General features: G+C 36.3%; 1 protein-coding gene across 1 annotated transcript; it reads right to left on the reverse strand.

The window, feature by feature from the left end:
* Nucleotides 1-12389: 12389 nt before the first annotated feature.
* On the reverse strand, nucleotides 12390-18874 carry LOC107951362 (chloride channel protein CLC-f). Its single transcript, XM_016886381.2, has 9 exons — nucleotides 18084-18874; nucleotides 17198-17600; nucleotides 16135-16329; nucleotides 15205-15659; nucleotides 14995-15099; nucleotides 14159-14341; nucleotides 13788-14000; nucleotides 13478-13710; nucleotides 12390-12801 (listed from the first exon to the last, which is right to left on the reverse strand). The coding sequence occupies exons 1-9, from the start codon at nucleotides 18519-18521 to the stop codon at nucleotides 12711-12713; spliced, it is 2316 nt and encodes a 771-aa protein (XP_016741870.2). The 5' UTR covers nucleotides 18522-18874; the 3' UTR covers nucleotides 12390-12710.
* Between the last annotated feature and the right edge of the window lie 4101 nt (nucleotides 18875-22975).

Here is a 22975-nt window from a genome sequence, read left to right on the forward strand (position 1 = left end):
GGTGATAAGGTCATCTCAAATGTGCTGTTGGTGCCTGAAATTGATAGGAACCTTCTCAGCATTGCTCAGTTGCTTTAGCAAGGCTATTCAGTTGTGTTCAAGGACAAGGAGTGCCAAATTGCTGATCCAAATGGATCAAGCTTCATGTCAGTTTCTATGACTGATAAATACTTTAAAGTCAACTGGCCAAGTAAATCACACTCAGCCTGCATTGCCTCTACTGAAAATTCCAAGCTTTGGCACCAAAGGCTTGGTCATGCCAACTTTAGATCAATGGCTCAAATGGTCAGTGAAGATTTGGTTGAAAACTTCACCAACTCTGTTGAGAAAGATCAGGTTTGTAAGGTTTGTCAACTTGGAAAATAGACTAGACTACCATTTCCTACCAACAAGGCCTAAAAAGCCTTAGAGAGATTACAGCTGGTGCACACTGATGTGTGTGGCCCCATGAAAGCTAAGTCACTCAATGGTAACAGATACTTCATTCTTTTTATTAATGATTGTACCAGATATTACTGGATTTTCTTCTTGAAATTTAAGTCTGAGGTAGCTCAAGTGTTCTTGAAGTTTAAAGCTGCAGCTAAAACAAAAACAGGATGCAAACTCAAGACCATCAGGTCAGACAATAGAGCTGAGTATACCTCAGCTCAGTTTCAAGCTCTTTGCAATGATGCAGGCATCAAACACCAGGTGACTAATGTCTATACCCCTCAGTAGAATGGAGTTAGTGAAAGAAAAAATAGAAGTTTGATGGATATGGCCAGATGTCTTATGCTTGAGAAGAATTTGCCCAAAACCATGTGGGCTGAGGTAGTTAACACTGTTGTTTACATTCAGAACAGGTTACCAACCAACGCACTAGACACCAAGGCTCCATTCGAGGCCTGGTTTGGGTTTAAGCCATCATTGGCTAATTTTAAGGTCTTTGGTTGCCTATGTTACAGCCATATACCAACTGTGAAGAGGGAAAACTGTCCAAAAAGGCTCTACCTATTATTTTAGTGGGCTACAACATGGTTAAGAAAGGGTACAGGATCCTAAATCCTTTAACAAACAAAATCCAAGTGAGCAGAAATGTGTTCTTTGATGAAAAAGCATGCTGGAACTGGGAAAGAAATGAGCCAGAGGCTATTTCTAAAGAGCTGATGGCTAATCAGGTTGAACCTGATCAAATTGGTCCTGAAATGAACATCGATGATATGCGAATCAGGGGCACAAGACCCTTGGCTGAGATTTATGAAAGAGCACAAGTTGCTATAGTGGAACCAAGCAGTTTTAAAGAAGATGAAGCTCATGAATGGTGGAAGCAAGCCATGGTTGATGAAATCAAGATGATTCAGAAGAATCAAACATAGGAGCTGGTAGAAAGGTCTGCCAATAGAAAGACCATTGGTATGAAATGGGTCTATCGAGCCAAACAAAATGCTAATGGCAGTTTAAACAAGCTGAAAGCTAAGCTTGTTGTCAAAGGGTTTAGTCAAATATATGGTCTGGACTACATGGAGACTTTTGCACCAGTAGCCAGACTTGACATAATCAGATTACTGGTTGCTTTGGCTACTTAAAAACAGTGGATAATTCATCAGCTGGATGTGAAATCTACATTTCTCAATGGCATACTTAAAAAGGAAATCTACATTGACCAGCCTCAGGGTTTTGTTGTATCTGGAAAAGAGCACATGGTATACAGGCTTAAAAAGGCCTTGTATGGCCTGAAACAGGCTCCTAGAGCCTGGTATGCTAGAATTGATAGCTACCTGGTTAGCTTGGGATTCGAGAGAAGTATCAGTGAGCTAACACTGTATGTCAAGAATGAACAAGCTGAAACACAGCTCATTGTGTCCCTTTCTGTAGATGATCTCTTGGTGACAAGAGGAGACCAGATTATGTTGGCTGATTTCAAAGCCGAAATGAAAAAGACATGTTTGAGATGTCTGATTTGGGGCAGATGACATATTTTCTAGGAATGGAACTGCTGCAAACACTATATGGAATCTTTTTGGGACAAAAGATATTTGTTGTGAAGATCTTTTGCAAGCCAACAAACACACCTATGGCTATTGGAATAAAGCTGTCAAGCTAAGGGGATCATGAACAGGTCAGTGAATCTGCCTATAGGAGTCTAGTTGGTTGTTTACTATACTTACAGCAACTAGACCAGATATCATGTTTGCTGTAAGTATGTTATCAAAGTTTATGCATTATTGCAACAAGCAGCAAAAAGAGTGCTCAGGTACATCAAAGGTATCTTGATCCATGGAATATAGTTTGGAAAAACTAAAAACTAGAAGCTAATAGGCTATACTGACAGTGACTGGGCTGGTTCAAAAGATGATATGAAAAGCACTTCTGATTATGCATTTACACTTGGCTCAGCTATATTCTGTTAGAGTTCAAGGAAGAAATCGATAGTGGCTCAGTCAACAGCAGAAGCTGAGTATGTTGCAACTACAAGTTCTGTTAATCAAGCCATTTGGCTAAGGAAAATCCTAGCTGATTTGAACCTATATCAAAGGGAAGCAACAAAGATTTATTGTGATAACAAATCTGCTGTTGCAATTGCAAATAACCCTATTTTCCATGGAAGAATGAAGCAATTTAGCATCAAGCTACATGTGGTAAGGGAAATGGAGCAAGCTCGAGAGGTGGAGCTGATTCATTGCAATTCTGAAGAACAAATTGCTGACATCTTCACAAAGGCCCTTAATGTGTCAAGGTTCATAAAACTAAGGAAACGGTTAGGATCTTAGCAGCATGGAGACCAAGGAGGAGTGTTAGAGAATGGCCCTCCATGCAGCACATGCACCAGCAAGCAGATCAAGCAGCTCATGCCAAGCAAGAAGTTGTCGAGCCAAGTGTTGTAGCTATTTTTATTTTTTTGTTTATTTTGTAACTTTAGTTAATGTAATGTGTTCTAGTTCATTTTGAACTTAGTTTAGTTTGTATTTGATGTAAGTTGATGGTAAAAAGCTGATTACCAGCTTTGCTTAAGTGTGCAAGTTAATTTCACCTAGTTCCAATGTATTAAGTGGAGTTAGGTAATGTTTAGGTGATGTATTTGTTGATTTTGACCAGCCAATGTCTGGTATATGTAATGGAAATATACCAATGTTCAATTTCAATGAAAATTATTATTTTTCATTTATATTCTCCATTGTTTTCATTGCTCTCGATTCTATTCTTGTTCTTAAGCAACATTTCTGCTCTTGTTTCTTCACCAAGCCACAAGGCTTGCTGCACAAGTCAAAGCTGAAGCATAGCTCAGCCTTGTTCAAAACACCAACAATCATTAGGTGAGCTTCCACCTAGTAAAACTCTGATTCTATCACCTATACAGGATAGTTGACAAGCAGGACTATTTTCTAGATCATGTGTAGTGGAATCATCTAGAAGGATACTTAAGTTTGACTACCCTTGGTTTGATGGGACAGATTTTCGAGGATAGTGGTTCAAGTTGGAACAGTTCTTCGAGGCTGAAGATCTGCTAGAGCATGCCAAGGTTAAGACAATGATGCTCCACCTTGAAGGAAAGGCCTTAGATTGGTATCAATTTTTTCTGCCAAAGAAATGGAGGGTTACATCAGCTTTCATGGGACACTTATGCCAGAGGGATTAAAGAAAGGGTTGGTTTTACCACCTATTTGGATCCTATGACTCAGTCAGTAGCCCTTAAACAAACTGGTACTGTTGACGCTTACCATGACCATTTTATGAGCATATTAAATTAACTACACCTTCCAGATAGCTATGCTTTAAGTATCTTCATCAACAACTTAAAGATAGAAGTAAGGTAATAACTAAGGTTATTTCAACCCGAAACCTTAATGGAGGCATTTTCGACTGCTAGAGAAGTTGAAGGAATAGTAACCATTGTCCTAAGGAAAATCACAACAATAGGGAATCATGTCGGGTACTTCAAACACCTACTACCCAACCCCAGAATGGTCTCTCCAATATCAATGTACCCTACACATCTCACTAGCATCGGTCCTGTTTCAGTTCCTTGTAGCCAAAAACCCCCAACCAAATTATTGACTCAGTCAAAAATTGAATATAGGAGGAAGAAAGGGTTGTGTTTTTGGTGTGCCTCTAAGTATACCCAAGGACTGTAACACCCCTATCCCGTAACCGTCGCCGGAATAGGTAAGGGGCATTACCGGACTTGTAACTCATGTCAGAACAGTAAAATTTTGAACTTTTTCTTGAAATAAAGATCGTTCATTTAAATAAGTACTAAGCACAGCCAGAGGTAAAATTTAAACTTCACTAAGTAAACATTCAAAAGATGCCATTTTCGCATGGCTTATATACATTAACCAAAAATATTCTTCCGCCACTAGTTTATTCTATACATGCCATAAAATAATTCTAAACATAATAGTAACAAGCGGTGGATAGTGATAGTGTGACTAGTTGCTGACGATCCCCGAGCCTGTAGCTTCGCAATGAGATCTATAAAACAGAGGAAACAGAGTAAACGGAGTAAGCATTACAATGCTTAGTAAGTTTTAAGCAGTGTCAACAGATAACAATCAAATTATAACATAGTTGTTCGTATTTTTATTTCACTCTTCCTTCGGGCATACCATCCCTTTACCGAATATGCACATCTCATCATATACAATAGGCAGATAAACTTTCACATAAAAGTGAGCTCATGTGACATAGATATATCGTATGATTTCACATAACCTCTCACACTGATCCGATGTCACATAATCATAGGAATAGTCTCATAGATTGCTCTCGTATGCATCACATAACTACCTTATGATTTAGTTCAAATCAAGCTCACATATAAACTTGGAGTACATACCTGTTTAACCTTTCGCATTGAATATATTTATAAGCAATTCTTATTACGAAGTCTTATAGATTTAACCTCTACTCGGATTATCGGCGAGACCTTTAGCTCAGACGAAATCTCCACACGAAGTTATCGGGTCTTACCCGGACAAAATCTCCACACGTAGTCATCGGGTCTTACCCGGACATACTCTCCACACGTAGTCATCGGGTCTTACCCGGACATAATCTCCACACGTAGTCATCGAGTCTCACCCGAAATATATTTCCAAGTTTCATGTACATTTAATCACATGTTACAACATTCACATCGACTGTCATATTTGTAATTCATTTGCCTCATCAAATATCTAATAATACACACCTTTCACATTTGATCGTTCGGCCACAATATACGCACATCGCCTACATATTTCACACTAGCCATTCGGCTTTACAACATATATGCATGTTCATATTCACCACATTGGCCATTCGGCCTTATCACACATATGCATGCTCACATTCATCACATTGGCCATTCGGCCTCATCTCATATATGCATGTTCACATTTATCACATAGGCCATTCGGCCTTATCACATATATGCATGTTCATATTCACCACATTGGCCATTCGGCCTTATCACACATATGCATGCTCACATTCATCACATTGGCCATTCGGCCTTATCACACATATGCATGCTCACATTCATCACATTGGCCATTCGGCCTTATCATATTTATACACATTCACATTCATCACATAAAATCCTAAATCAAAATATAAATTTTCATGTATTCACATCACAATTATCCAAATATACTTCACATACCACATATACTATCATGTATACACTTTATCTTGGCCGAATCTACATCAATCATTTTCCAATGAATAATTCAATTTCACGCCATACTATCATTTCATATTCGAATACTCATAACCTTACAATTTCACAAATTTTAATATCGAAGATCCGTCTAACACTCATGTATCGTTTTACAATATCACGATTTAGAATTCACGTATGGGTTTAATTAATAGCTTATGAGCAACTAAAACAAGTTCTATCCATGTTTACAACAAAATCACATATTCACTACGAGCTGTTTTCCTGAGCAATAGTCACTAAATTATTTATAACTGGAGCTACAAAACTCCAAATCACTTGCCGTTAATTTTTCCTGAATATAGACTCGTATATCTTCCACCCATAAAATTTCCAGAATTTTAGGTTTGGCCAATCAGTACCAGATTTTTCTTAAAGTTTCCCCTGTTTCACTGTTTGACTAATCTGACCACTCTTCACTACGAATCCAATTTTTCATTGTACAGAATTCATAATGTGTTCTATTTGATTTCATTTGAAACTAGACTCATTAAGGAGTCTAAGCATATAAATCTTATCTTATAACCATTTTTGTAAAAATTATAATGATTTTCCAAAAATAGAATAGGGGATTTCGGAGTCATTCTGACACTGTCCCACACAAATTTAAATATCTCTTTATAGGAAATTTCTTTGCTTCCACGGTCTCTTTTATAAGAAACTAGACTAACTAAGCTTTTATTACATATTTTATTCAGCCTATAATTCCACACCAACAATTTATAGTGATTTTCTAAAATCACGTTACTGCTGCTGTCCAAAGCAAATTATTACAATTTGCTCTTAAATTTCCAAGTCCAAACACTTATGAACTTACTATTTGAGTTTAAGACATATCATGGCCACATCATATCTTATTAAATCAACTCATTATGTCCTATTATGATTGAATTTACTCAACGTTTAATCACTTAAAACTTACCTCGGAAGTGGTCGACGACTAGATATCCACGGCTATTCGTTTACTTTCTCTTTTCCCTTATCCGACTTTGATCCTCTAAGCTCTTGAGCTAAATCAAACAATTTACTTCCCAATCAAACACAATCACACGGCATCCATATACATTTTAGAACCATTCTTAACATATTTACTACTCATTTACAAACAAAATACTCATATCACATTTATAAAACTACCTTTCATAAACACTATGTATAAATATGCATTTCTTCACTATTTACTAAGTCAAGCCAAACCACATGATTTATTAATCGTTAATATATACAGCATTAACAACTTCACTTAAGCTTAAGTATAAAATTTGGTCTTACCAAATTTTGCGCATTTTACCAAAATAATAACTACCAATTTTACACATAAGTGCCGAATCAAATCATACCATAGTTACAATATCACTTGACTAATGAAATATCCAAAATATCAATCTACCATTTACCAAATTCATAAACCACATATAAGGCACATTTTAAACTCACGCATGTAACTTAACAACTTAACCATTAGTTGCCGAACCACAAACAAAACATATCATACGCATGTAAAAACATATTTTACCAGTTGATAGCCAAATATAAATATACAACCCTTTACCATTTCCAAAATACATATGCATGGCCAACCTTTTAACCATATATTCGGTCATAAAATTTATTCCTTAATAATTCAACCAATTTCACAATTTAAATCAAAACTAATTGCATCATTTATAACCGTACCTAAATGAACATCAAATAGTATACAAAACATATTCATACGTTAACATCTCAAACCTTACTTTAACAACCAATATGCAAGATATCACATATACATAACTTAGCTTATGAAAGCATATGTATTATATTATAAACACATCTTTTACCAATTACCTTACTTAAGCCAAATTTTATAATCAATCACAAAAAAATATACCACAAATCATACTTCCAAAATGAGCTACTTCCATGGCCGATTATATTTCATCATTAACATATCTCATTTTCGAATCATATAATCAATATCACATACACATCACCCAAACACAAATCATACCTATCATATAACAAGCATAACAAAATAAACCAACCATGTCAATTATAACCATAATTTGATCAAACCTTGAAACCGAACTTAACAAAATAAACAAGCCATTGAATGATTAGAACTTGAACTAACCACCTTCTTTATACATAATTTTCCAAGAATTTCAAGGTACTTACCTCTTCCAAATCTCAAAATTCTAAGTTTAATCTATGGGATAAGTAGAGTTTGAACTAATCATCTCAAACATGCATAGATTTTCAAGAATCATTCAATACATACCTCATTCTAGCCATCTTCTAAGCCAAAATCAAGGCAACCAAACTTTCTTCTCCCTCCCTTTAGGCTACGGCAATGGAGGACAAGGATCAACCAATTTTTGATTCAATTTTCTCTATGACTGAATGCACATACCTCAAATTTTTAGCTTGCTATCTTGCCGAAATCCTCAAAACATATTTCTTCTTTCTTTCCTTTTTTTTTCGGTCAAAAAGAACAAAGAGGATGAAGCCCTTTTTTTTTGTTTTCATCATTTTCCCTTCCATTATTTTATTACCATGCTCCTTATTTTATCATTCCTCCCATGAAACACCAACATAACATGTTATGACCTGTTTTGCCCATCACACTTTGTCCACCCTATTTGTCATGGCCGGCCACTACTAATTAGGGGGGAAATTGACATGCAAGTCCACCCTTTTTATTACATGCACTAATAGATCCTTATGTTTTGACCTATCACATTTCAAAAGTGTCACACATAAGTCCTATTGACTAAATTCACATGCAATTTACTAAATCAAAGCTTAAAACTTTCACACATTCATATTCACATATAATAAACATAAAATATGACGGCTAATTATTTTTATGACTCGATTTTGTGGTCCCGAAACCACTTTTCGACTAGGGTCAAATTAGGGGTGTCACAAGGACACAAATGTACTAAATCAAAACTCTATCAGCTGGTAGTGGAACCTCAATCCGATTGTTTGGTAGAGTAAAATTTTTAAGTAATAGAGGAGTTTTTGGACTGTCCAGAATAGTTGGAAGTGGTGGAACAAGAGTTGAACAATGCTACACATGTGCTCTCTCTACACACACTTCAAAGTTCCCAAGGTCATAATACAATGAGGTTGGCAGCTAAAATGGGTTCCATTGAGGTAATCATTCTTGTAAACTTTGGTAATACTCATAATTTCGTGGATTCAAAGCTAGTCAAGCGGATAAATTTACCTGTGGAACAATCTTATCAACTAAAAACTATAATAGCTGATGGAGGCAGTTTAACAACCAAAAGCCTATGCAAGGTAGTAAGTTGAGAAACTCAAGGACATAAGTTTGTGACGGACTTTTTGGTACTATCTGTTAAGGGCTGCGATGTAGTCTGAGGGTAAAATGGTTGCTATCATTAGGGTCTATTATATGGAATTTTGGCTCATTAACAATGCAGTTTGAATACCAATAGCAAACTTGCATTTTGCAAGGTATCTCCCTAAGGGGCCTGCAGCTCACAACAAGGCAACAGATAGCAAAATTTTTAACCATGGTGAACTTAGGTCCCTACCCAATGGTATGCACTTCTAATCAACAAACTTCACTTAGATTGCTACTAGTACCGATGAATGAGGATCTCCAACAATTTTTACTAGATTACCAAGATGTGTTTTGGGTACCAGAAGGGTTACTTCCTAAAAGATTGCATGACCACATAATTCCCCTGCATGATGAGACCAAAGTAGTGAATGTTTGGCCTTACAGGTACCCTTAACTCCAAAAAACTAAAGCTGAGAGGCTTATCCAAGAATTGCTACAAGCCAGAGTCATTAAAGACAACAATAGCCCCTTTGCATCTCCCATTGTAATGGTAAAAAAAAAAGGGAGTTGGAGATTATGTGTAGACTACAGGCAGCTAAACCAACTCACAATTAAGGATTGGTTTCCCATTCCTGTGATCGAAGAACTATTGGATGAACTTGGAGAAGCGTGTGTTTTTTCCAAATTGGACTTGAGGTCTGGGTATCACCAAACCAGAATGTGAGATGCTGACATTTTTAATATGACCTTTCAAACACATGAAGGACATTATGAATTTCTGGTTATGCCATTCAACTTAACCAACGCCCCTTCAAGTTTCGAAGCACTGATGAATTCCATTTTTAAAGGGTTATTGAGGAAACCAATGGTAGTGTTCTTTGATGAGATCCTATGTACTCTAATTGTTGGTCTACTCATTTGGATCATCTTCGAGAAGTACTTCAACTACTTCGAGACAACCAGTTGCTCGTTAAGTAAAGTAAATGTATTTTTGGCACTCACCAAATTGAGTACCTAGGGCATATTATCTCGGCTGGAACTGTCACTATGGATTCTTCGAAAGTGGAAGGAGTTTTGAGTTGGCCAACTCCAAAATCGATAAGGGAACAAAGAGGCTTCCTGAGACTATCAGGGTACTATAGATGTTTTATAAAGCATTATGGTATTTCAGCTAGGCCTTTAACAGACTTGCTAAAGAAGGGTTCCCCTTGGGTTTGGACTGAATCTTCCAACTCAACTTTTGAGATGCTTAAGAAAGCTATTTGCCAAAACCTTGTGTTGTCCTTACCAAATTTTAAGAAAGAATTCTGCATAGATACAAATGCCACTGGCAAAGCGTAGGGGCAGTTTTGTTGCAACAAGGTCCACCTCTGGCATTTTTCAGCAAGGGGTTGGGAGTAAGATATCAAGCTCTTTCAATCTATGACAAGGTGATGTTAGCTATTTTGATAGCGGTCAAGAAATGGCACTCCTACCTGGTGGGTAGAAGGTTCCAAATATGCACTGACCACTAAAGTTTGAAGTTCCTAACTGATAAATAGGCAATCACTCCCTTCTAGCAGAAATGGGTAATGAAAATGCTTGGTTATGATTATTACATAACATATAGAAAAGGATCCCAAAACAAAGTGGCAGATGCTCTCTCTAGAAGAGAACATGAACAGGAAGGCCAATTGCTACAATATACGAGCAGTATGCAGCGTTCAGGATTATGGTAACGAGTCATAGAGCCATACGCAATTGACCCTAAGCTCCAACGCATATGTGAGGAACTCCAACAAAATCCTCAAACTCATTCCAAATACCATTGGGATGGTAAGGTACTCATGCGAAAAGGGAAGACAGTAGTTGATAATGATGTTAGTTTGAGAAGAGGACTCTTTGAATACTTTAACAATGGTTCCCTAGGGGGACACTCAGGGATACATGCGACTAAACAAAGGTTATCTGGATTAGTATATTGGAAGGGATTATCTCGCGAAGTGAAGTGGTGGGTTAGGGAATGCGCTACTTGTTAAAAATGCAAGGCGAATTTATCTGCTTCACCAGGACTCTTACACCCCCTACCTATACCTACACGAGCTTGGGAATCCATTAGTATGGATTTTGTGGAAGGACTCCAACTTCGAAAGGGAGAATGTGATTATGGTTGTGGTGGACAAGTTAACAAAATATGGTCACTTTTTGGGTCTCTCTCATCCCTTTTCAGCCTTGGATGTAGCTCAAATACAAATCTATAAACTACATGAGATTCCCAAATCGATCATCTCTGACAGAGATAAGGTTTTTTGAGTATTTTTTGGCAAAAGTTATTTAAACAGTTGGGAACCAAGTTGCATATGTCTACGGCCTACCATCCCCAAACCGATAGCCAAACTGAAGTGTTGAACCGGTGCCTTGAGGGATATTTACGTTGCATGTCAGGAGAAACTCCTAGTGAATGGTTCATGTGGCTACCTTTTTCCGAATGGTGTTACAACACCACTCATCATTCATCCATTCAGACCACTCCTTATGAAGCACTCTACGGTCAGAAGCCTCCACTTCATCTTCCTTACCTAGCAGGAACCTCACCAGTGGCCGTTGTGGATAGAAGCCTTTGAAATAGAGAGGTCACCAAGGAACTGCTGCAGTTTCACCTCAAAATATCTCAAGAGAGAATGAAGCAAATGGCCGATCGAAGGAGGTCTGAAAGGGAGTTCACAGTCGGGGATTTAGTTTACCTCAAGTTATAGCCTTACAGACAGCATACTATGAGAAAGATTCGAAACCAAAAGTTATCTCCAAAATATGTTGGCCCTTTTCCAATAGAAGCTAAGATTGGTGTTGTTGCCTACAAATTACTTCTACCAATAGGGTCACATATTCACCATACATTCCATGTGTTGCAGTTTAAGAAACATATTGGTAGAGCCCCGGTTACATCTAACCTATCTGCTGCAAGAGGGGAGCAATTGTTATGGAACAAGCTATTAGTCAACATCAGGGTTTAGACCAACTTTCAATTTTCTGTTTAATTTCATTAAAGTATTTTTGGCAGTTTCAATTTTGTTAATAAAACGGAGTGTTTTATTGCATTGGGGAGGGAAGTAGATCTTGGTACCAAATCGATGCGTAGACCAAGGTAGAGCCATTACTAAAATGGAGCGTATTGTCTGTTAGTACAACCGTAAAAGAAACGTTAATTTTTCCCTATTTAGCCAACCAACAGTACTGCAGGTTGGTTATGCTTATTGACAATGAATTTCTGGACAGTTTCTTCTCTCTCCATCGTGCTCTCTTTCTCTCTTCCTTCTCCATCTGTTTTTCTTCTCAAATTTCACGTTAAAAGCATTTAAATGAACTATGTTGACATTTTTGGAAGTGGTAGATGGCATTGATTAATTAAAAAAAAAGGTTTTAGAGTAGCGTAGATAATAGAAGACAATGGAATTTCTTTGCTTTGTGTTTCTATCCAGTGATGTGGAGGCAAAATAAAGAACATTGTTGTGAGTACAATTACAAAGACATACGTATATATATGTATGTATGTATATTTTTTGTTCGGTAAATTACATCAAAGGATCCACAGCAAAAGCTTCTGTAATATCCCCACTCAGTGCCAGATTTGCAGACCCAATTCTAATTATGATTCTAAAGACAGCATAAACAATTTGCTTCTAAGTCGTTCTAATTCTATATAAGTAGTTGCAGGCAGCAGGCCGAGAGAGTGTGTGAGAGAAAGAGACGCACTAATTAATGGCCATTGGAATTTATAGTCTCCTCTTCATTATTATCCTTCCTATGGCTATGCTGATACACAGACTTCCTGTGATTTATCTCTTCTCTGCATCACAATGGTATGCACAACAAACATTCATATCAAATCATTGCTTTTCTCTACCTCTACTAGGGGTGAGCAAAATCCGATTCGATTCAAAAAACTCGATAAAAAATTTAAATTTTGAATTAAATAGTTCAAGTTATTTGAGTTAATCAAGTTATTCGGATCAACTCGAATAAAAAATTAAGTTTTTCGGTTTAACTCAAATATGAATTACACAATTCGAGTTATCCGAAAATCCGAATAAGAAAAGACAAAACTATGTCGTTTTGATAAATGTTTACTTTTTTAAAAGTTAAAATTCAAAATAATTAAATTAAAAGACAAAACTACATCGTTTTGATAAAAGTTTACCCATTAAGTTAAAAGGCAAAATCATTATATTATTTATGCAGTTAAATAATATTACACTTCGTCTACTAGTTAAATAATCGGTCCATCTAAACGCAACATTAAGTATAAATAATAGTATTCGTTAACTCAACTCGATTTGACTCGAAATTTTTTGACTCGATTCGATTCGATTCAAAAAAAATTCAAATTGAATTCTATTGCTAAAATAGGATTTGTTAACTCGATTAACTCGAAAATTTTTTACTCGATTCGACTCGACTCGATCAAATACTCACCCCTAACCTCTACTACACATCATATAACAGATTGGAAAATAGATACGAACCTGAGACAGTTCCAGATTGATTCGTAATGAAGAACAGCAATGACTCTCCGTTTCCTTCCTTTGTGGGGTTCTCCCCCACGATTCACCACTGGCAATTGTTTTACTCCACTAGCCTCCATCAACTCCCTAGCAATTGCCAAGTCAGTATCAGCAAAGCAGGTTAGAAGTCCGCGCTTCTGCCCACGGTAGCTTATTCCTTTCGTGCAAACAGACGAAACAAGACATGGATTCACCTGCGTACATGGCTTAATTGTCTTATTATTTGACACATAAGAGAGAACGAGGGGGGGGGGGGCTTGGCATTACATACATCAGCTGTTGAATCACCCTTGGAGATATCACTAGGCTGCTTCTTAGACAGACACCATCTAATATCACCAAGTGTGATAATCCCCTCCAGAAAATTATCTTCATCGACCACAAGCGCAAATTTCTGATGGTTGTCATGCATGCATTTCATTGCCTCTTTTACAGTAGCAGCCATTGACACCTTTAAGTACTTCTTAGACATGGCCTTTGACACCTGAGAACAAGCAAAGATAACGAATTTGTCAAGTCAGGGAAGAAACTTCAAACAAGAAAAGTACTCCCTAAACCCCATGAGGAGCTCAAACAATCAATTGAAACAAGAAGCTTGACCATTTTCAATATCATATCTAAAAGAAAACGAGAGAATTATACCCTAAGATCTTCAAGAAGCATATCGTCATCTAGTGCTTCTTGGTCAGCAGCCTTTTCTATGACAGAGAGTTCCTCAGCAGCAGAAACAGAGGAATATCCTCTTGCTGAAGTCCTCATTTCAGAGTCAGTCTCCTTGTTCTGGTTAGCCACAGAAGGAACCCATATTGCTAATCCAACAGCCCCCTATATGCCAAATTGACAAAGTAGAAAATATTTAGACAACGTCCTGTGACATGGCATCCAATGAAATTGCTCAAGAATAAAGGAAAGCTCAACGGCCTTAATAGTTAATCCCAAAAAAACAGCAAATACTATAGAAATCTTAAATTGCAACAGAACATAATAACAAATAAGGCCATAATTTAGACTTCAGTTAAACTACAAGCTGCAGACATAACATGTTTCCATTCTTGGTTAGTCACAAAAGTGAACAATTACTTAACTCCAATAAAGCTGGACGGCGGTCAAACTTGGCCTTTTTACCTTTTTCTTTTCGCTAAAGCTGAACAATTCCTCAAGAATAAAGCAAAGCCTAGAAGTTAATCCCAACAAAACAGGAAATACTATAGAAATCTTGTGTTACAACATAATAACAAAGAAAATCGTAATTTAGATTTCAGTTAAACCACTAGATGCAGTACATAACATGTTTCAATTCTTGATTAGTCACAAAACCAAACAATTACTTAATCACAGTAACTGGGCCTTTTTCTTTTCTCTAGAAGGAACAATGGTAATGAAGAAAAACAGTAAAAAGTATATTCATGCATTCCCTTATTCTCTATATTGCTTATTCCAAAAATATAAAAAGCAAGCAAGGTGACATAGAACATTACCATGAGAGGAAGCAATATCCTGTAATCTTTAGTTAGCTCAAATAGAAGCAGAACTGAAGTTAGAGGAACTGAACAAACTGAAGCTAATGTGGCAGCCATTCCAACCTAGAGTAGAAGCTTCAATGGATTAAAATCAGCTTACATAAAATTGAACTGTATTTGGCCAAGTTAAAGAGATATTTATGCAGTAACTCCACATTAAAACTTTACCAGTGCATATGCTTGTGGCTGTGCAACAGCAGCATTGCCTGGAATAGCTGAATTAATAAGTTCAGCAGCTGAGCCTCCAAATACAGCACCGACGGCAGCACCAATCATCAAACTAGGTGCATAAAGGCCACCTACAAGCCCAGACCCCTTACACAAAGCAGTGGCAACAACTTTGGCTGCTGCCAGTTGGGTTAGCAACCAGATTCCGGGAGCAGATGCGGACTTCCCAGTATGTAGGATTTCATTGACATTTGTAAAGCCCCAATATAGAATTCCAGGATACCTAAGAGCTATTATTCCAGCTCCTAAACCACCTAAAGCGGGACAGATTACAGTAGGTAGTCCTAATTTCTCCTTGATATACTCAAATGCTGCTGTGAACCAAGAAACTAAGCGAGCGAAGACTACACTTACAACACCACATAGCATCCCCAAGATCAGATACAAAGGTAGCTCTACAAGAGAAAATCAATAAGTGTTGTCATTTTCCCTTATAAGCAGTCATTCCTAATCGTATATTTCCTAGTATGATACATGAAGCTTGTTCCATCTATTCAGGTAGAAAGGCCAAACAGCAACGAGTCTATAACTTTGGCAACGGTGATACACAGTGAAAGTACACATTATTCTAGCCATCACTGTCAAATATTTGAAGGCAAATACACTCTTTGAAATTTTTTATTTAAGTTTTTAAATTGTAACGAGGAAATCAATATATAAAGTAGCTGCAATTGCCAATTCAGATACAAGAAGCATGCTTTAATTTAAGATTAATGAAGCAGCACATGCATCAATCTTGTATGCTAAACAACAAATTACTTTTACCAGAAGCACTAACTTCATCAGTAAATTTACACCAATACAAACAAGCAAATAAGAAAAATGGCAATCCAGAAATAAAAGGAAATTCATTGCAGGAAGGTGAAATACCAGCAGCAGATTTTAAATCATATGATGGCACAGTGAAAGCTGATTCTGTCCCAAGTACAGCATTTGATACAGTAGACGAGATAACGGAGGCCAAAATAATCATTGCAGTTGTGAACGGAGGTGAGTTTTCAGCACGGAGAGGCCTTAATACAGTTTCAATAGCAAAGAAGCAACCAGCAACAGCAGCATTAAAACCTGAAAAGAAGGGAAAACAGTTAACCATTTTATAAATCAATCTACCAATGATATATAGCCCTAAAAGAAATTAATAGATCACAGAAGAAACTTAAAAGCTTATGCCAATCAAAGCCAGAAATAAAAGTGGGAAGTAAGTCCTAAAAAGTTTGGATTAGCATGCTCTAGAGGGCCTTGTATTCATTTTTTGGGGGTGGGAATGAGCGGAAGACGACAAACTAGAGATACTTTTGCTAAAACAAAAGAACTTGGCCAATACGCTAGTCACCAAATCCAGCTTTTCTTTGTATAGCATAAAGAGTATTATTAGAAAAGAAAAGTTCCTTCTAGTACTGGCAGAAAAATGCGTAAGAAAATTTAAGAGTTATACCACACCCCTAGCATATTATCAGTCAGTTAGGTCACCCTTCAACTGACATGATACCCTGGACTATTAAGAAACTAGTTCCTGTTTAATTGGCTCCCCAAGTATTGTCATGCATAATTAAGTACCCAGGACCAAACTCTTCCAGACCAACAGACTAGAGAAATACAGTGCCTGCATTAACAATATCAAAATCACATAAATATCAGTACATGTACAGATTTCAGTTTTTCTGGAGATTTCTTGTCTGCACATCTCATAGATAAGGTCTCTAAATGACCATTGACCAATAAAACGAATTTGACTGTTCATAGCATAACTCTGAGCTGTTCTATTAAACTTGAAAATTGTTCACTGTTTAATAACATTTAAAATAAATAATAAAAATTTTAAATGGACTAATGTTAACAATCAAAGTGATAAGGCATTCTCATTAACAAGCAAGATTTTGGGCAAAACAAATCTTAAAAAGAAATTGAAAACTTCCAATAACACAAACAGTACCTGAAGCAATCCCAGATGCTGCTCCAGCGGCCACAAGAGCAATTTTCCTTTCTCTGTTGTTTTCCATCATTAATGAGAATCCATTGGCACATGACTTTCCAATGTCTACACTGGGGCCTTCTGGTCCCAAAGAACAACCGGTACCTAGAGTTATGGCAGCCTGGATAGCTTTTACTGTAGGGAAGACCCCAGCAACCAAACTGAAACCTTGTTGTTGGGAAGAACTGGATTGCCGTATTTGGTTCAATATCTCAAGTAAACCATGCATCATTCCAACAATGACACCTCCAGTGACTGGTACCAAAAGAATCCGATGCCAAGTGTCAGCCAGACTCTGCATACGAAGCCAAGCAGCACCCTCATTTGGAGTCCCAGCCCATGCCCATTCATGTATAACGTGAACCTGGATGAGTAATAGCAAACACCAACAGATAGCAATTTGATCACAAAAACTGAAGCAATATTGAACAAGAGATATTTATCACCTATTTAGCCAGCCTATTTGACAAATACAATACCATGTTTTATTTAAGCTACAACAAAAAGCGGTAACGCAGCGGTTTACAGCAACTGAGCAAGGATAGAAGTAACAAAGGAGTTCACAGCGGTTGAGGAAAAGGTTGAACAAAGTTTTGATTCAAGACATGTATTGTTGGAAACTTAAAATATTTTCCGTTCTCAACAATATGGGCGAAAAAAAACTTCACATATTCTTAGCCGCTTTCAAAAGTGAGATAGGAGAATCCTAGAGAAGCTGCATTTGGTAGGAATAGAAGGAATGCTATTGGTAGAATGATAACATAGATATGGTGAAGGGGAAAACAGAAACTGTAATTAAGGCATTTGGACAAAAAATTAAAGAGGACAGATCTGTGAAAGAACTTACTCCTCCGTTGAAGGCGGCCACGAAGAGACCGGAGGCCACCCCGAGTAAACAACCAATAAGCAACAAAGCCCATTCGGGAGGAGCGCTATCTCCCAGCGGATCAGCGGCATCCCCCACATAAGAATGGTAGTGACCTTGATGTTGTTGATGATGATGATGATGATGATGGGGGTGGTGGTGATGATCTAGGGAAGAGGGCGATGACCGTTCTCTACCTCTATCCCCATCTCTATCGAGGCGTTTGAAGCTAAGGCGCCTGGCGGAGAACCCCCTGCCCAAATACTTGACCAGATCGTTGAAGCCAGCGTTATTGCTGTTGTGGTAAGTCACCTGAGATTCCAAGTCACCGGGGTTCTCTTCTTTATCATGTTGTTCGTCTTTGTGGCTGTTGGATCTCAGGAGATGCCTCTGATCGCTGTATTCTCCTCCTCCCGTCATTTCCCCCGAAAATTCTTATTCAATTTCTAAGTTCTAGGTCCCAATCCCAATCCCGGCAGTCCTCTGCCCTTTCATAATCTGTGCGTATGTTGGTGTTGGGTGAGATTGAAAATGGGAACTTTTTTGGTTTTGGTTTGGTTCCCAAGTTTCAATCATCAATACACGCGCCGTTTGGCTCCCTCATTGATAACACCAAACAGATCTCATTCACGTCTCATACCAGATCAAACCACAACAGACAAATGGACATGCCCCTTGTTGTAAATATAGACTCTTCAAAACGACTCTACTCGTATATTTCATAAGGAAATAATTTATTTATTTAATCATAATCTTATTTTCTTACAGTTTTTGACTCTACCTTCTAATCGCTCTCCCATCATGGACTTTTGACTAAATTACAGGAAATAAAATTATATTTTCCTAATATGTTTTTTTAATGGGTAAACTACCTTACTTCATCATCCAACTTTTAGTTAGCTTTCATTTTGGTCACTTAAAAATAAATCCCTGCAATTTCATCACTCAACTTTTAGGATCATTTTATTTTAGTTATTCAAGCATTAAATTTTTGTTACAATAGTGGTTAACTGTACATGTCACATCATATTTACATTTTTATTTTGGTCACCTAACTTTTAGATCTTTTTTTTATCACTCCAAAAATGATCATTTTTTAAGTATTGATCGAGATAAAAAAAAACAACACTAAGGATTAAAGTGAAAAGGAGGTAGAAACTAAAATAATGCATTAAAAATTTATCATATTGTATTTGTTTACTCCATTACCGAAAGTTCTAAACTTTTTTTAATATTAAATTTTTAAATTTTAAAACATCAAAATCAAATAAATAAATTATTGAATTTTTTTATCCCTTAATAGTGTCAATCGATTTGTTACTACAATGTTGAAATTAATTAAATTTTATGCTTCCAAATTAATTAATTTCTAATTTAATTAATTTCCAAATTAATTAATTTCTAATTTAATTAATTTCAACAGTACAGTAACAAATTGGTTGGCATTATCAAAGGATAAAAGTTCCAACAATTTATTTAACTTGTTTTGATGTTTTGAAATTTAAAATTTCAATATTGAAAAAAAAAATTCAATGCATTATTTTAGTTTTTACCACTTTTTCAGTTTAACCTCTAATTTTTTGTTATTGGGATCAAGACTTAAAAATGATTTTCAATGATTGAAATGAAAGCAACGTAGAAGCTGGGTAATCAAAATAAAAGTGTAAACATGATTTGGATATGATGTGGCATGTACAGTAGTCGCCAATAAGTTTTGACCACTTGGGTGACTAAAAAAAAAAGTGCCCTAAAATTTAAGTGATAAAATTGCAAGAATTTTTTATGACAAAAATAAAACACCTAAAAATTGGATGAAATTTATCATTTTTTTAATACGGTTTTTTTTTGAAATAGTTAAACAGTTACTAGTATCAAAAACTTGACATGGATTCAACTAGTTTTTGCATTTAGATCAAATCATAATAATTTTCTTATACAAATAAATACAATCAACCTTTTTGATAACATTCACCTGCTATAACAGTTAAGTTGCTAGTAGAACCAATATTTTATATTTTATTTTAACCCTCTATAATAACTTTTCACGTATAATAGTAACATCCATAGCTATAAAGGTACATTCTTTGTTAAATTAATTATCTATAACAACATATTGTCTAAATTTTTAAGTAAAATTATAGCTATTTCATATAAGTAAGCTTATTAATTATCATTTATTAAATAAAAATTATCTTAATTAAAATATTATTTCAATAAAATGATTAAACTTCACATGAAAAAAAGCTATTAATCATATTTTATTAAATAAAAATAATCTTCAATGAGTAGAATTAAAGGTACCAATTGAATAAACTATAAAGTTCATTAATTAAATAATCTACTATAAATTTGGAATATTATAAACTTATAAATTGATTAATTGAATTTAGTAACTCGTGATAAATTAACTAATTAATTAATTTTGATAACTCATATTGATTAATTGAACTTGTTGCATTTATGAACTTTATAATTAACCATGTGAAAGTGTCATGGATTGCGCATGGGAGCCCGCAATCATGACGAACTTGTGTGATCCATTGAGTTCAAAGAAGGTCATTTGGGCCTGTTGCTTGGAGAGATTGAAAAAGCTCATCTCCGAAGCTTAGCAAATATGGAATGTGATCTTTAAAGATACGTGATCCTAGATATTAAATGTAATCTTTAGAAGATACGGTTCTGTAATATTAGAGATTTGATATCTAGATAGGTTTTAATCTTAGTCATTGATGTACTTTGATCTGTAATGTTGATTTGGGGAGGCTCAACTATAAATAGACACATCTCCCCCTCATTGTAATTCATTCAATTATTAATAGAATTTTGAGAGTATTCGCTCAAACTTTTCTCTCAAGTGTTCTTACTTTTCTGTGGCTTTTGTTCATCTTTCTAGTTCGTTCTTATTTCGTTCTTCCGTTGTTCTTCGTGGGTGCCTTAGAGGAATTCTGTTGAATCCTCAAGTGCTGTGAGTTAGGCTGACTTAGGCATTTTTGAACAAAGGAACTACCTAAGGTCGCATGGATCGTGTGGGAAAAATCTAAGTCCATGACAGTTGGTATCCGAGCTAGAGTTCGAAGGCACCGTTGAAAGATGTCAAAAGAAGTTGTTGAGAATGTTGAGGGAATGGAGACCGGTGGGAGGGCTAGGAAAGCTAGTCGTTCGAGGGACATACTGTCGACTTATTGAAGATTTGTTTGATCAGCTTGGTAGTGCGAGATGGTTTACCAAGTTGGACTTGAGATCGGGTTACCATCAAGTTTGGATAGCCAAGGAGGACGAGCTAAAGACAGCTTGTATGACGCGATATGGTTCTTATAAGTTCCTGGTGATGCCTTTTAGACTCACGAATGCCCCAGCTACATTCTGCACCCTAATGAATAAGGTACTTCAACCTTTCCTTGATCATTTCATGGTTCTTTACCTTGATGATATTGTAGTATACAGTAAGTCACTCTATGAGCATATGGAATATTTGAGGGAAGCGTTCCAAACTGTGAGGGAAAATGAGCTGTTTATCAAAGAGGAGAAATGCTCATTTTCTCAACAAGAGGTGCTATTTCTAGGCCACATTGTGGGAGGTAGCAAGATATAGAAGGATGAGAGCAAGATTCAGGCCATTACTGAGTGGGAGCCTCCAACCAAGGTGATGGAATTGAGATCTTTCCTTAGGTTGGCAAATTATTATTGACGCTTCATCGAAGGCTACTCTAAAATTACCTCACCCTTGACAAACATGTTGAAAAAGGGTAAGGTATGAAATTCAAATCCACAATGTAAGAGGGCCTTTAATTAATTGAAGCAAGTGATGACGAGGGAGCCTGTACTTGCATTGCTGGATTATTCGAAGCCTTATGAGGTACATACGAATGTATCAGATTATGCCATTAGGAGAGTACTGATGCAAGATGGGCATCCAATTACTTTTGGGAGTTGAAAGCTTAATAAGATCGAGCGGAGATACACGGTCCAAGAAAAGGAGATAACTACTGTGGTGCATTGCTTACGCACATGGAGGCATTATTTACTGGGTTCCAGGTTCATGGTCCTTACCAATAATGTTGTCAACAATTATTTTCTAACCCAGAAAGAGTAGGACCAGTTGCATATCGTTTAGCTTTGCCTACGGAATTACAGAAAATGCATGACGTTTTTCACATTTCAATGCTTAGAAGATATCGATCGGATCTGTCTTACGTTATTTCCACAGAAGAAATTGAAATTTAACCTGACTTGTTGTATGAAGAATAACTAGTTGAGATTTTGGCTCGTGAGGTGAAAGAATTGCATAATAAACGTGTTTTGTTAGTAAAAGTTCTATGGCGTAACCATAGTGTTGAAGAAACGACTTGGGAACCAGAAAAGGCGATGAGATCTCAATACCCCATCTCTTTTCAGGTAAATTTCGGGACGAAATTTTATTAGAGGGGGAGAATTGTAACGACCCGATAGTCAAGGGTGTCAAAAAAGTATTTCTGATACTCTGTAATAAAAATATTTATGAGGCTAGCTTAGTCGCTAATTAATTTTTGGAATAGTGAATTTTGTGAAATTAGAAGTTATTAAGGTATAGAGACAAAATCGCGTAAGGGTTAAAAGTTGAATTATAGATTGAAATAAACTAAAAGGGTAAAGTAGCAATTAAACCTTTTAATAAATGGTTGTGTGCAAGTGGTCGAATATGGTTAAGTGTAAATGCATGTATGTATATTTTATATCTGTTATAATATAAGTTAATGATGATGATGATGATAATAATAATAATAATAATAAATTAAATAAAAACAAATTAAAAAAGAAAGAGATGAAATGCATGCAAATTAGAAAAGAAAGAAAAAGAAAAGAAAGAAAGAAAAAGGAGAAGAAGCTCACAGCTA

Source organism: Gossypium hirsutum, chromosome A13, assembly GCF_007990345.1.
Source record: "Gossypium hirsutum isolate 1008001.06 chromosome A13, Gossypium_hirsutum_v2.1, whole genome shotgun sequence".
In the NCBI taxonomy this organism is placed as follows: domain Eukaryota; kingdom Viridiplantae; phylum Streptophyta; class Magnoliopsida; order Malvales; family Malvaceae; genus Gossypium; species Gossypium hirsutum.

Excerpts from the sequence above, each read along its gene's own strand:
- LOC107951362 (XM_016886381.2), bottom strand. The coding sequence starts at position 18,521 with ATGACGGGAGGAGGAGAATACAGCGATCAGAGGCATCTCCTGAGATCC. Across the intron at positions 15,100-15,204 it reads AGCCACAAGCATATGCACTG|GTTGGAATGGCTGCCACATT; the intron begins GTAAAGTTTTAA and ends CTTCTACTCTAG. Across the intron at positions 14,001-14,158 it reads TGCTTCTTGAAGATCTTAGG|GTGTCAAAGGCCATGTCTAA; the intron begins GTATAATTCTCT and ends GCTTGTTCTCAG.